This window comes from Chiloscyllium punctatum, chromosome 2, assembly GCF_047496795.1.
Source record: "Chiloscyllium punctatum isolate Juve2018m chromosome 2, sChiPun1.3, whole genome shotgun sequence".
NCBI lineage: Eukaryota > Metazoa > Chordata > Chondrichthyes > Orectolobiformes > Hemiscylliidae > Chiloscyllium > Chiloscyllium punctatum.
This window is the reverse complement of record NC_092740.1, coordinates 123,876,612-123,891,997: the sequence shown is the minus strand read 5'-3', so window position 1 is coordinate 123,891,997 and position 15,386 is coordinate 123,876,612. Positions and strand designations below refer to the sequence as shown.

At 40.4% G+C, this 15,386-nt stretch overlaps 1 protein-coding gene across 1 annotated transcript in view; it reads right to left on the bottom strand.

The window, feature by feature from the left end:
• The window catches only part of shoc1 (shortage in chiasmata 1), a 117,107-nt gene that overhangs the window by 60,877 nt on the left and 40,844 nt on the right, over positions 1–15,386 (bottom strand). The window contains exons 7-8 of the mRNA XM_072591310.1: positions 8,705–8,807; positions 3,858–4,011 (exon numbers count right to left, since the gene is read on the bottom strand). Of these exons, the coding sequence (XP_072447411.1) occupies positions 3,858–4,011; positions 8,705–8,807 (257 nt within the window). The remainder of the gene's footprint in view (positions 1–3,857; positions 4,012–8,704; positions 8,808–15,386) is intronic.

Sequence of the window (15,386 nt, the reverse complement as noted above, 5' to 3'; positions counted from 1 at the left end):
TTAATTACCAATCCCGTTATGCCATCCCTCAGTCAATTCTATCGCCAGACCAACTGGTCACTCACTGATATCTACTGAAAGATTGGCATCCCTTGCACCCATGTTATTCTTAAAAGCTTGATTTGCACCCACACAAGTACGTCAGTCTAGAGATGTCCCAGATGGTTGTCGACATTTGCTGTGTACACAACTGACAAGGGGAAACTGACATTCTGCTGAATGGGGCAGCGAAGATGCTAGACTTTTTCATCCCCAGAGGATCAGCAGAGATACCACGACACTAGACCATACAGCCTGGTGAGTTTTCACCCGATTCAGTGCAGCCTTCTAGGTATGGAGGAATACACAGCAGTAGTGAAGGAAGGTCACTGACCTTCTCCACTCACCAGCATAAGTATCACCATCTTCTCTTTAATACTTCACACTCATGATATCTCTGTTCATGTACTTACTTTGCATCAAGGTTCATGCTCTACCACTCTCACTACTGCTGCAACACCTTTCCTAAAATCACTCTCACCCGCCAAACCACTGACAGCAATAACCTTCATGGCCTCTGCCTACTCACTCACTTGTGACATCTCCCCACCGCACAAAAATTAACAATTGCAAAATCCACTTTCATCTCCCATAATACCTGCATTTTTCTCATTCCAGGATAAAACAGCCCATGATAGAACAGAAAAACTCAAGACAGCTGGTGGCTGCCCAGTATTTGGCTCCTCACCCCTTATGTGGAAAGAATCCTGACGTGGACAGGTGGACAGACTGAATGATTGACCAGTTCCTAGTTTGTGGACTGGTTCAGAATCTGTTCTTTAATTACTGTTGGGACCTACTGATCGAGGGCTTATCCCCCTCAATGGTTGAGTCCTGCTAACAACCGTAATCAATTTCCAGGTTTTGCGTCTGAGGTAAACAGCAGAACGGAAGTTATGTGAGCCTAATATTTCTGGCTAAGGGTGCAAACTGACTGAAGGCAAGACAAGGTAAGGCGGGGATGATGTAAAGCAGCCAAGCAGGCTCAGAGTGAGTGAGTGTTAGGACAACAAATGAAAAGCCAGAAATGGTCCAGTCAATGAGCTGGATGCGTGTCCCAGAGCACAATATGCCCTTCTGGCAGCATTGCAATGATATTGTATCCCAAACTGAGGCACTGAAGTGCAGAAGCATACTGTAAGTAGATCAGAGATGTACCATGGTGGAGGAATTTCCGCCACCTACAAACAGACCCTACCACCAAGGATATATTTCCCTCCCCACCCCTATCTGCGTTCTGCAGAGACCATTCCCTCCGCGACTCCCTTGTTAGGTCCATGTCCCCCACCAACCCACTCTCCACTCCCAGCAACTTCCCTTGCCACCGCAACAAATGCAAAACCTGCACCCACACCTCCCCCTCACCTCCATCCAAGGCCCCAAAGGTCCTTCCACATCCCACAGAGATTTACCTGGACTTCCACACACATCATCTACTGTTTCTGTTTCTCTTGATGTGGTCTCCTTTACATTGGGGAGACAGGATACCAACCTGTGGAACATTTCAGAGAACATCACATGCACCAATCAACCCCACTGTCCTGTGGCCAAACACTTCAACTCCCCCTCCCACTCCACCAAGGACTTGAAGGTCCTTGGCCTCTTCCACTGCCAAACTCTAGCCACCTGACACCTGGAGGAAGAACGCCTCACCTTCTGCCTTGGCACCCTCACCAGTTTCATTTCCCCTGCCCCCACCTTATCGCAGGTCCAACCCTCGAACTCAACACTGCCCTCTTGAACTGTCCTACGTATCCTGACCACCCTCCTCTCCAATCTATTGCCATCACCCCCCATCTTCATCTATCTATTGCATTCCCAGCTATCTTGCCCTCAGCCTCATCCCCTCCCATTTATCTCTCAGCCCCCTGGGACCTCGCGCCCCTCATTCCTGATGAACAGCTTATGCTCAAAACATTGACGCTCCTGCTCCTCGGATGCTGCTTGACTGGCTGCGTTTTTCCAACACCATATTTTTTGACTCTGACCTCCAGCATCTGCAATCCTCACATTCTCCATGGGTTCTGTGTGGCCAGTACAGCATGACCTGAGATATTGTTGCCTGGTGTCCAGAATAAATCCCTTCAGAACAAGTGGTAAGCTGAAGTGACTAGGTACCCACTCTAATTTCTACGTCAAGAATTCTTGATGTCTAACTTTAATGCTGCATTTATTAAGATAGGAATCTTTATATTAATGAAGCATTAATAAGCTGTCTAACAAGCTATAATCCCCCCATAACTGGCAACTTGTTAGCGAGAAACACAGCAAATGCATAAAAGATGCAATGAGATACTCCTTAATAGATCACACTGGACTCCTCACAATTCTGCCACAAATGTCACCATCACTCAGACCTCTATAAAATTCCATTCATACAATCTCACAACACTAGTTAAGCCAGAGTCTCTAGCCTGTAGGTGAAAAAAATTCTGCCAACACTGCGCTGATAAGCTTGAAACAGAAATCTGAGATGTAGTTGATTGCTAATAACCCTTTATGTTCAGTGATCAGAATTACAAGAAGAGCTGTCAACACACTAGACAAAATACTAGCTGTTGCAAGTTAATTTATCAGTTTCTGTTTCCTATGCAACACATCAGTTTTGGATAGAATGGTTTATGGGGAGAAACTTTGTTGGGGAGAAACTGAAGACCCAGTTATCTGTGTTCAATAGTGGGCTTCAATATTCTAGAAATATAACCTTGTATGAGTAATGATAAGGGAAAAATTGGAGGACAAATTCTACCATGTTTCTAACGCAATTATTTGTTATAATTTTTATTTTCAGTAAGTTGTCTTACGTGCATAGTTCTCAAAGTTTAATCAGGTTCTTAACTTGAAGACACTATACAGAAAATCTAGGCAATGTTATCGAAAAAGCCTCAGCAATAATGCTTCTAAAATAACAAACTAAGAAGGCAAATAAAATTCAAGATGTAAGCCTTATTCCTCATCTTTGAAAAAGACAAATTTTAATTTTTTATTTACCATGAAAGCATAAATTAATCTTTTGCGATAGCTTAGCAATTTATAAATTACATGAAATCAATCTGTCTGAAAATCCTAAAATATTTTCAATATAAAAAGTAATCTAATCTAATAAAAATTGACAGTTTTACCTAAGAAACAGTGCAAGACAACATTACCTGGTTCACTAACTTCTACTGTAGAAACATTAACATCTTCATTCAACGAAAAACCAATTTGGCCAAATTCAAATTTCTCTAATTCCAAAATAAATTTAACTTTAAAATCTACAATGAGAAAAAGAAACATTTTAAGGTCATACCTGGGTTAGGCAGCTTTATCATGAATTCCACTGGACTGAAGTTCAGCACTGTGCATATTTTGCAGATCTTCTAGTCAGCATCAGATAAGGAGCATTAGACACTGACTGCGATTTAATCTGCCCATTTACCATTTTACTTTGGAGCCTATGCATCTTTTAATGTTGGATGCAGTGATGAACAGATTTTGATAGTTTAAATTTCCCACCTATGTTCCACAAGTGTGTGCATGTTAGAAGCTCTTCAGGGTCCTAACATGCATCAGTAAAGTAAATTGAGTTGGAGGCCTCTCCCTACATTGGAAGAGTTCGACTAATATTAAAATTGCATTGGAATCCAAGGAGCATTATGGAATGTTGCTTAATATAGATCAATCAGGCTCCCATTTGACGTGGGCTGAAGTACTGATGGAGTGCGTCAAAATTGAGAGAGCCTCAATGGTGGGACTGGGGCAATAAACACTATGGCCAGTAGTCATTGCAAATCTAGCCATTAACAAGACTCAAATTGAATGCCAAAATAACTTACCATCATCTATAACTATTTTATGTGAATCAATACTCATTATATCTTCTGTTGTCAGTGGCAAAAGGTCTTTGATTTCCGAAAGTGGCAATGTGCGTTTAATCCAATTTAAATCTATCGTACTGCTCATATTCAGTTCAACAGGCAGCATTAAAGACTGTCAAAAAGAAATATTTAATTTATTAGTATTTTCTTCCTTTCACTATTAATCAATTGCTTCAATGATTCATATACCCACAGGGCACTTCTCAATCTCTTATTTTTTATGATGTTGACTGATCAGAAATATTATGTGTCAGTAATTAAGAATAACATGCACTGTATGTTGAACAATTTCTTCTACTAAAAATTTATCAACAGATTTCTTTTTTTTAAAGTTTGCTCTTTCAAATTGCTGTACAATTGTAGACCTATCATTAAAAAGGTGATCTACTATTTAGAGATATTGCACCTCTAGAAACAAATGTTAAATTAAACCTGAATATCAATGTTGGGCAAATCATGTGGTACATTTTCATTTAGAGTCATAGAGGTGTACAGCACGGAAACAGACCCTTTGGTCGAACTCATCCATGCCGACCAGATATTCCAACCCAATCTAGTCCCACCTGCCAGCACACGACTCATATCCTTCCAAACCCTTCCTATTCATATACCCATCCAGATGCCTTTTAAGTGGTGCAATTGTACCAGCCTCCACCACTTCCTCTGGTTCTATTCACTGTTTCAGTCCAAACAGTGTGCCAGCCATTACTGCTGTGCACAATACTTATTCTGATTTTTAAAAAGGCCCAAGAACGTAGATAACGTTAACTAAAATTCATTCTGTATTCACAGGTAGAATGATATCTTCAATGGGCTGCTTTTTTCTGCAAATTCTATTTGTGGGAGAGTAGAAAGGTTTCTTTCTCGATTTATATTCTGGCTTTAGTCAATAATAAAACATCCTAAAGATCTTCCCACAAGCATAAAGAAAATTGAACGTCAAAAAAAATTGCAATAACGGAGTTAACTAAAGACTTGTTAAAAGAAGTGAATTTGGGGAATGACTCTTAAAGGAGAGAATAATGTGGAGCCTGGGGACCTTAAAGAAAAGTTGACAAGCATGTGGCAAAGTGAGAAGTGGGGTTTATTTGCTTAACAAGCCAGTTAGAGGAAAAGAGTTCAGGAAGTATGTTTGGCTGGAAAAAATGTTTGAGATGAAGAAGGCATAGTTGATTCAAGTCTGATGAATGCTTAGCTGAAGGAAATAGTGCCTCATTCAAGCCTGGATGTTGGACAAGCATTCTGACAACACAGGGATAGTGAATAAGTCAAGAAAACCTACAGTTGGATGTTAATGACACAGATATGCAGCCTGATGCCCATATGTGCAAATTCAATGACCAAGCGGCAGCCTGCAAATACATAACAGGAGGGAGTCATGGCACTTTACCATATTAGATCAATCATCAAAAAAGACACTGCTGGAGGTACTCTGGCCTCAAACAGATCATTACGACTGCAGCATAGTAAATGTAATCCTACTGAGCTGTGCAGCTAAAGAGGCCAGGCATTGAAAGGACATAGTGTGGTCAAAGGCAACTAATAGATTGAGGAAGATGAGGAGGGATAACTTATCATGGTCAAAGTCATAGAGGATGCCGCCGGAGACTTTAGTTAATACTGTTTCAATGCTATGGTAGGGCAAAAATCTTGGAGAGGTTCAAACACGGAGGCATGGGAAAGATGAGCATGAATTAGAGAGGTGATAATGCTTTCAAGGACCTCATTGCAATCTAAACTAAAAAAAATTGTATATAGCTAATAAACAGTAGCTTTTTAAGATAGTAAAGTTTCTCAAGGTTGGGATAATATTAATGAAGTGTTGTTTTCCATGTTTATCACATGAATTTAATGTCTTGGCAGTAGTAACGCTGAAATTAGAGAAGGCAATGATTCTTTGTCTTTGGAAAAGTATAAACATAGAAGTTTAAAGGACAGAAGAAAGCCATGTTTCATTAAAATTGTCAGTTCTTCACTAATTCTAAATTGCTCAGCTCTCACCCAATATCCATAACTTATGAATCCTGCTACAACATTTCCTATGGAGCTGCTGTGATTTGATTCTGGTTATTGATATCACCTGAGCAGCTGGGCTGGGGGCAGGGCAATGTACCCAGATAGTTTTCCCAATTCCTCCTCACAATTACTAGGTAATAAGGAAGAGAAGCAGATGTTAAAATGACCAGAAGACCAATATGAAAATTAGTTATGTAACTTCTGACTTTTAATGAATGCCATGAAAGATCCACTTGTTAAGCAAATAAACCATTTGTTGCAAGATCATTGATCAGCATCACAGATTAGCAAATAAACTGTTTTGCAGCCCTAACAAGATACAAGCAGCACTTAGCTAGCCTTGCTACCTCACACCGCCAAGGACCTGGATTCGATTCCAGCCTTGTGTGTCTGACTGCGTGAAATTTGTACATTTTCCCCAGTGGGTTTCCTCCAGGTGCTCCAGTTTCCTCCCACAGGCCAAAGATGTGCATGTTAGGTGGATTGGCCATGCTAAATTGCCCATAATGTCCAGAGATATATAGGCTAGGTGAATTAGCCATGGGAAATGCAGGGATAGGATTACAGGAATAGGATGGGCTGGGGGTGAGGTGCTCTTTGTAGGTATGGTGTGGACTCAAAAGGCCAAATGGCTTGTTTCTACAATGTAGGGATTCTAAATTTTTTCACTATTACAAAGTGCATTGTTCAATTTTCTGCAGAGTCTCCCCTAATCAAGAGAGGGCAGCAATGCATTAGAGTTTGTCATATAGAACTCAGCCAGAACTAAACCTTTAGCCTGAAAGAAAGTGCTACAGGGCACGTGTTAACCTAAAAATGTATAGGGAAGTTGAGTTTGAAAGGGGGAAGGCATGGTTTAGGTATTAGGGATTAAACACTCAACTCAAACTTCCATCCAACTAACTAGATTGGAGGCAGTGTGTTTAAATATGAAAATGTAGGTACGACATTGGCATTCAGCCTTTCAGCTTTAACTACTGTCACCAGGTTTCATCATAGAACCAAACAACCACATACTGGCATGGACTTGGCAATCCAGCGAATACTGCTGCATTGCCACCTGGATCCAGTTTATCTAAATGGAAAATTCCATGTGACTGGGTGCTCAGACCCACTTATTTTCCAATACAGGGGCAAAATGTAATGCCCTCCTCTGTGGGAAGTTTTGAGGAAGCAGGAATATTTACTTAGGTAGGAGGATGTGGACACTGCTAACTTCCATCTCTGCCCAAGCCTAAGCCAGGAAGATTTAGGCCAGGAAGGTTAGTTGAATGGACAGATGCATGGCAGATGCAGTTTAATGTGGATAACTGTATGGTTATCCACTTTGGTGGCAAGAACAGGAAGGCAGATTACTACCTAAATGGAGTCAAGTTAGGTAAAGGGGCAGTACAAAGAGATCTGGGTGTTCTTGTACACCAGTCAATGAAGGCAAGCATGCAGGTACAGCAGGTAGTGAAGAAAGCTAATAGCATGCTGGCCTTCATAACAAGAGGGATTGAATATAGAAGCAAAGAGGTTCTTCTGCAGCTGTACAGGGCCCTGGTGAGACCGTACCTGGAATATTGTGTGCAGGTCTGGTCTCCAAATTTGAGGAAAGACATTCTGGCTATTGAGGGAGTGCAGCATAGGTTCACGAGGTCAATTCCTGGAATGGCAGGACTATCTTATGTTGAAAGATTGGAGCGACTGGGCTTGTATACCCTTGAATTTAGAAGACTGAGAGGGGATCTGATTGAGAAGTATAAGACTATTAAAGCATTGGACACTCTGGAGGCAGGAAAGAGGTTTCCGCTGATGGGTGAGTCCCGAACCAGAGGACACAGCTTAAAAATAAGGGGTAGGCCATTTAGGACAGAGATGAGGAGAAACTTCTTCACCCAGAGAGTGGTGGGTGTGTGGAATGTTCTGCCCCAGAAAGCAGTGGAGGCCCAGTCTCTGTATTCGTTTATGAAAGAGTTGGAGAGAGCTCTCAAGGATAGTGGAATCAAGGGTTATGGAGATAAGGCAGGAACAGGTTACTGATTGAGGATGATCAGCCATGATCATAATGAATGGTGGTGCAAGCTCGAAGGGCAGAATGGCCTACTCCTGCACCTATTGTCTATTTATGGATAACATTGCTGTCCTCCTGTCATTTGAAACACTTAAGAATGTAATTGATGCCTGATTAAGGATGTCATCTTGCAGTGATGGTAGATTACATTAGATTAGATTACTTACAGTGTGGAAACAGGCCCTTCGGCCCAACAAATCCACACCGACCCTCCGAAGAGCAACCCACCCAGACCCATTCCCTTACACATACCCCTTCACCTAAAACTATGGGCAATTCAGCATGGCCAATTCACCTAACCTGCACATTTTTGGACTGTGGGAGGAAACCGGAGCACCCGGAGAAAACCCACGTAGACACTGGGAGAATGTGCAAACTCCACACAGACAGTTGCCTGAGACGGGAATTGAACTCGGGTCTCTGGCGCTGTGAGGCAGCAGTGCTAACCACTGTGCCGCCCACTAACAACAACAAGAAAAAGCCTGAAAAAGGGAGAAAGATGTATAAACAGAATGAAAGAGAAAGAGACAAAGAAAGATAGTACTATTGAAAATGATAGAACTTTCATTGTTTCCTCCCTTTTGTGCTTATGCTCAAAAATATAATCAAAATTATTAAATAATAGGTCAACTGTTAAAAGTATTACACATGTCAAGTATACTAGTGTCACTAGTAATAATAAAACTACAACACCAACCAGAAGCAAATTCCTATCCATTACACTTCTGAATACCTCATCATCCAGCTGTGAAAATTGTTTGTATTCTTCTTCAATCAAGAACATTTCATTTGTATTTTCATTAAAATCCTTCTCTGAGGGATAGAGCATGTAGGATCTGAAAGAGTTCAAAATGTGGACAAAAGAAGCAAATGCCAGAAAAAAATCATTTCAAGTGGTATGGCATTTTCCACTTAACATTAAAGATCCAAGAGAGAAATATTTTATAAGAATTTGGAATGTAATGTAAACCATTGTCATATATCAAAAAAAAGCTATGAATGAAGAACTATCAAAACATTATATTTTATTTTCAAGCTCGGAGTGATTTAGCAGTTAAGATAACTCGTACAACTTAGTCGTTAAAAGGATAGAAATTCTGATTCACTAAGATCAGACACAGATTTGTAAATTACAAGTTATGTTATGTTTGGATACCATTAACTTATTTAAAATAATGGCAGCAACACCGGAACAAAAATATATCATTACTATTATAAGTGTTTGTCAAATGGAAATTCTACACAAAATGGGACCATGGACTATCGATCCTAACACAAGCACCACTTCAAGCATAATCTTCAAAATCCATGGGTGGTTCCTGGTGTCAAATATTCTTGGTAGGCAGCACACCCATACTGGTACACGTGGTAACTACCAAAGCGGATGAGGTGTGTTATTATTGTGATAGAAGCCCAGTGTTCATAAATCCAACAAAATCAGACAACTTTCATCTTGATAAATGAGTGGAAACCCTGAAATAATCTTGTTTATTTAGAGGATCGGCCTAAAAGCCAAAACTTCACCCAGAAATGGTTATTACTTCTGTCAGCTGCAAGGCTGGTGCAACTTCTTTATCCTCTATGTTTTCTTTGTGTACCAGCTGCAAAGGACTAATAATTCTCATTCCCTTCTGATGCAAGAAATCTTATTTGGGTTGAATGGAGATTCAACTTTGAATTTTAATGGTTAAGGGGATGAGAGCATGAGGTGAAATCCCAAAAAAATGGCATTAGTTCAGAAGTCCAAATTATCCTGCCCACTTCTGGGTTTGACCTCGGTGAGTTTAGAGACAATGGGGATCTCTCATACAGCTGTTAAGAAACTAATTAACATATTCAAAGACATTATTATCTATTATTTTAATCCTGTATTCTGGCTTTAACATTCAGTCCATGCATATCATGAGTTCTCCACATCTCAACTGGATCTATGAGTAAACATATATTGTGGAGTAAGTGAGGACTGCAGATGCTAGAGATCAGAGCCAAAAAGTGTGGTGCTGGAAAAACACAGCTGGTCAGGCAGTATCTGAGGAGCAGAAGAGTTAAGGAAGATGTTGTGGAGTGATTGTTTAATATAATCAATCAATGTGCTTACTGCAAAGGTGCAATCAGCAAATTCGTGAGTAACCACTATCGAACACTTGTGCTTATCGGATTACTTCTGCTAACCTAAATGCACCACTTTGAGTCTCATTTGCAATTGTTTGGAGATACTTTCAAGTGCCTTGGAGTATACTCAACTTCAACTTAACTTTCTTGCTGTCAGCTCTCACTGCAGCATGGGAGTAATATTTTCAACAGTTAGACCTCCAAAGAGGAGCAACAAGATCTGCTATGCTACCCCAGAGCAGTAGCAGCAAAACAACGGCACTGACACTAGCAGTAGATGGTCACATGCAGTCTGTAGGATGGAGAGAATGGAATGAGAGCTCCAGGTTGAAGGAAACAAGGACAGCATCCTAGTCACAGGGTAAGCTTCTTGAACATGACAGATCAACTGTGCCTCAGAAGGCAAAGTTTGAGTGAGAAATTGTGGCAGCAGCCTCCTGGAATCAAATCTCCTTCAAAGGGGCCAGGTGACCATGCAGTGCTGGTGGCTATCAAAATCATGACTATCCTGAATTTCTTGCCCTCTGTTCTTCCAGCAACCAGATGGTGATATCTCCTAGATGACAAAGTCTGCTCCTCTTAACTGCATCACCTATGTCAGTAATGCCTTGTTTACCACCTCCCCCCACCCCCCCAAAAGACTGACAAATATCAATATTGCTACAAATGAGTGGGTAGATAGGTACCAGATGAATTTCAATGCAGAGAAATGAGAGTTGATACACTTTGGTTGGAAGAACACTATACGAAAATACGTGATAGAATTCTAAATGGGGTGCAGCAGCAGAGGGATCTGGGTTCATGTGTTGCACAAATCATTGAAGGTAGGAGGACAGGTGGAGAGAGCAGTAAATAAAACATACAACATTTCTTGCTTTATTAATAGGGGCAGATTGCAAGAGCAAGCAAGTGATGTTGAACTTGTACAAGATATTTGTTAGACCTAAGCGGAAGTATTGTGTACAGTGTTGGGCACCACATTAAAGGAAGAATGCAAATGCATTGGAAAGAATGCAGAAGGGATTTACTAAATTAGTTCCCGGTGTGAGAAAATTCAGCTATGAAGAAAGATTGAAGAAGTTAGGATTGTTCTCTCTGGAAAGAAATGTGAGGATATTTGATTGAGGTTTTCAAAATCATGAGCAGGCTAGACACAGTAGATTGGATGAAGCTGTTTCTGCTTGTGGAAGAAATAAGAACAAGAAGGCATAGATATAAAGTAATGCGCAAATGAAGCAAGGGTGGTGAGAAAAAAACCTTTTCCAAACAGTGAGCTATTGGAAATGTGATGGAGGCAGGTTCAATTAAGGCATTAAAGTGGATGTTGGATTTTTTTTATGGTAATGGTGTGCAGGGATATGGGGAAAGGCAGGAGATTGGCACTAGACAATACAGCCTAACTCAATAATTGGATTGGTGCACACACATGGGTCTGATAGCCTCCTTCTGCACTGTGATAGTTCCATGATTCTGTAAATTCGAAATTTATAAGCAGTTACTATCAACTATAACCACAAGTTAAAATCACGGTCACTTGAATTCCTGTAGAATTTGCAAACATCTACTAATAAATGCTTTGTTTTAAACATTGAGGTTTGAAGTTTTACCTATATAGGCACGTGCCACATTGCACACATTATTCAACTTTTAGACTTCAGTTGAAGTAAAGTTAGACAATCGAAGGTGTAAATTGGATCAAACATATAGATATGATTTATTTAGAATTTTAAAACCATAAATCTGTATTTTTTATGTCTATGTTTACTCTTAATGCATCTACAGGGGTGCACTCATTGCATGTTCATGCCCTGCCATTAAAAGACAATGTTTTTGAATAGTTTGTGACCTGATTTTTAATGGATCTACTGGGACAAAATATAAAATTATTAAGGCACACATTAGATACACAGGCTTTCCACAATAGGGCAAGTAGGATGGTGAGATGAGCTATGAAGGGCAAGAAGAATGGGGCTACCAGAGAAGGGAAATTTGGAAAGCCTAAAAGGAGAGACACTAGGTCCAAACCAATCTCCATTCCCAAAATCTTTGCCAAGGCATTCACTACACTGTCTCAATATCTATGAATCTTATGGCATGTCCACAGACAATGAGTGAGAGTACCAACTTCTATTTTGCACTTAGGGCACATTGGAGACACTCCTGCCTTGAACTTTGCAAGCTGCTCTGGTGCCATGAGCCCTATGAAGTATCTTCAATTGAATAGCCTGAGTTATATTACAGATAGAGATCTTCCTTGCATTTTCCCAGATATATTTACTTCAAAATTAAATGAATACTATTGGTCTTTTTATGATCCTAAATTTTTCAGTTTCAGTAATTAGAATATTATAGAATTATGATATTCAACTTCATATGCATAAGCAAGATGTTTATGTAACTTTCTGATATGATGTCTTGATCATCTTGCTTTAAGTGTATAGCACAGCTGCACCTGAAATATTGTGCAGTTTTTGGTCTCCTTAACCTAGGAAGGATATGCTCACCACAAATAGTGTACAAAGGAGACCAGACTGATTCCAATATTCAGAACATTTGCAGCTAGTCATTGAGTATCTCCAAGTTCAAGATTCAATGATTTCTAAAGACTAGTGACATCAAAGAATACGGGGATAGTGCAAGAAAATTGTGGTAAGGAAGGTGATCTACCATGATCTAGAATGGCAAAGCAAGTTTGAGCAGCTGAATAGTCTGATCCTGTTTCTATGACCCATGATCCGTTTGGAGTACAAGATCAAGTGTGTAAGACAAAACATAGGGGTTCTGTGGGAATTAGCCCAGCCGAAGAAAATTAAATACAGAAAAAATGTAAGGTGATGACCTTTGAGAGGACTAATATAGAAAGACAGTAGGATTTTGAAAAGTGTAGAGGAGCAGACAGACCTTGTGTATAATTGCTGAAAGATGGCAAGGAAAGCAAGATGATAAGACAGTTAATAAGCATGTGGGTAACTTGGTTTATAAATAGAGAAATAGAATGTTCAAGAAAAAGGATCTTGTTAACACTTCATAAATCACAGGACAGGCCTCAGCTTGAGTATTGTGGATAATACCGGGCCTTAGAAAAGATACAACAGAGGCTTTTGAGGATGTTATCATAAATAATGGATTTCAGTTGTGAGGAGACTGTGCTCGTTGAACTCCAGAATGTTAAGAGGTGACCTATTGGGGGATTCAAGATGGCGGCGACCCAGTAGGTCTGAGTCTGCTGAGCACTGCCCAAGACCCAGGCAAAGTGGGGTACCTATCCTCCCCTCACTTTTTAAACTACTATAAATAGCTTTTTCCCAGCAGCTACAGTCATTCTGCATAAAATTTAAGCAGTTTGAAGCACTTTAAAATGACCAAAGGCAAAGGACCATGGAGTTCGCAACAGACAGGGCCCCCATGTGATACCCGGCAACGCTGTGCTTCAGCCACGGAGGATCTCTGGATAACTTCGGATTGCTGGAAAAAGTAACAGAATTTTTGGATGTTCTCAAGTAGATTGATGGGCTTGAACTATATGGATAGTGACTTTATCTTACCCCCCTTCCGTTTTTTTCTCCTCCTCTTTCCCTCTTTCTGTTTTCCATCCTTCCTCACAGGAGTTCTTTCTTCTTACTCTTATCTATAACTCGCTTGTTTTATCCGATTGTTGGGGGACGTTTCTAAGTTGTTTTTTTGTTCCTTAATATTTGCTGGGATTGTATTTTTATTTATTTTATTTTGTGTTGCTGCTTTTTAAGAGTGCCTAGGTAATAACATGGAAGAGGTGGGTTCATTGCACACTTTTAACTCTTGTATTATGATATTGGCATTTGTTTATCTTACTTTGTAATGTCTGGGCCGAGGGCATGGCTCTAGCTGGGAGCTATTATGGTGGGATTACTGGAAGGTAGGAGTACCTCCTGTGGACAAGGAGGAAAGTCTCCTTTTAATTATATCTTATGTTATTTTTATATGTGAATTGTTTATGGTCTCTACTCAATGCCTTTTGAGTGGGGTCCTTCCTCCTGGGCAGTCTCAATCTTGCTTGAACGATCATGGTTAGTCATTTGTTTAAATAGTGCACCTGGAATGTCAAGAGGAGCCATTCATCAATTAAAAGGAAAAAGATATTATCAAGTCATAAAAAAGAGAGGGTTGATGTAGCCCTTCTACAGGAGACACATCTACTTGATAAGGAGCATTCGAAGCTGCAGCAGGGTGGATTTGGTGAGGTGTTCTTTTCATCTTTTAGCTCAAAAAGCAGGGGAGTGGCCATTCTTATCCGGAAGAATCTTCCCTTCCAAATGCTAAGCCAGATAAAAGATGAGTCCAGAAGGGTATGTATTACTTAAAGCCCTAACATATGGAGAGGAATACGGGATTTTGAATGTTTATTGCGCCCCCCCCCCCCACCCCCCCGGCATATCCTTTTAAATTTGTAACAGATGCGCCCTCCAAGTTGATGGCTCTCGGGGTGCATCACACAATTATAGGGGGAGATTTTAAGTGTTTTATCGACACCGAGGTGGACAGGATACCTAGGAGCTCCATGGGTGTATCTTTGAGATTTAGGCAGTTGCCTGATCTGAATAGGGAGTTGGGGCTGGTAGATGTATGGAGATGTCTTCACCCTGAGGGTAGAGATTTTACTTTTTATTCTAACCCACTCAAGTGCCATACCAGAATTGATATGTTTTTTGCCCCTTTGACCTTTCTGAATTTGATATTCTCTTGTAAAATAGGTGAGATAGCTATTTCTGACCATGCAGCAGTGTACATGGAGGTTAAGACTAGCAATGACGAGATAGGTTCCCAACACTGGGGTATGGACCCTTTCCTGTTGAAGGATAATAAGCTCATAGAATATTTCTCGCAGGAATTTAAAACTTTTTGGGAAATCAGTTCAGGCACGGCCGGTAACCCATCGGTGATGTGAGAGATTGCTGAGACATATGCACGTGGCTTGCTATTCTCAAATTCTGCAACTCAGGAAAGACAAAAGGGAGAACAACAGCGTCAGCTCGAGGCTTGCCTGAAGGCAGCTGAGACAGCGTATGCCAATTACTAAACTAAAGCGGATTGTAGCTCTCAGGGCAACATTGAATACCACACTTATTCAAATAACAAAGAAGGAGATACTATTTGCGAAACAGAGATTACTTGAATATAGCAATAAGCCAGGCAGGTATTTAGCAAACCTTGCCAGAAAAAAAAGGCTCCCCAAACAATTACGTCTATTAGAGACGATGCTGGTACCCTGAATTATGATCCTAAAAAGATTAATGCAGTCATTAGAAAATTCTATTTCGAATTGT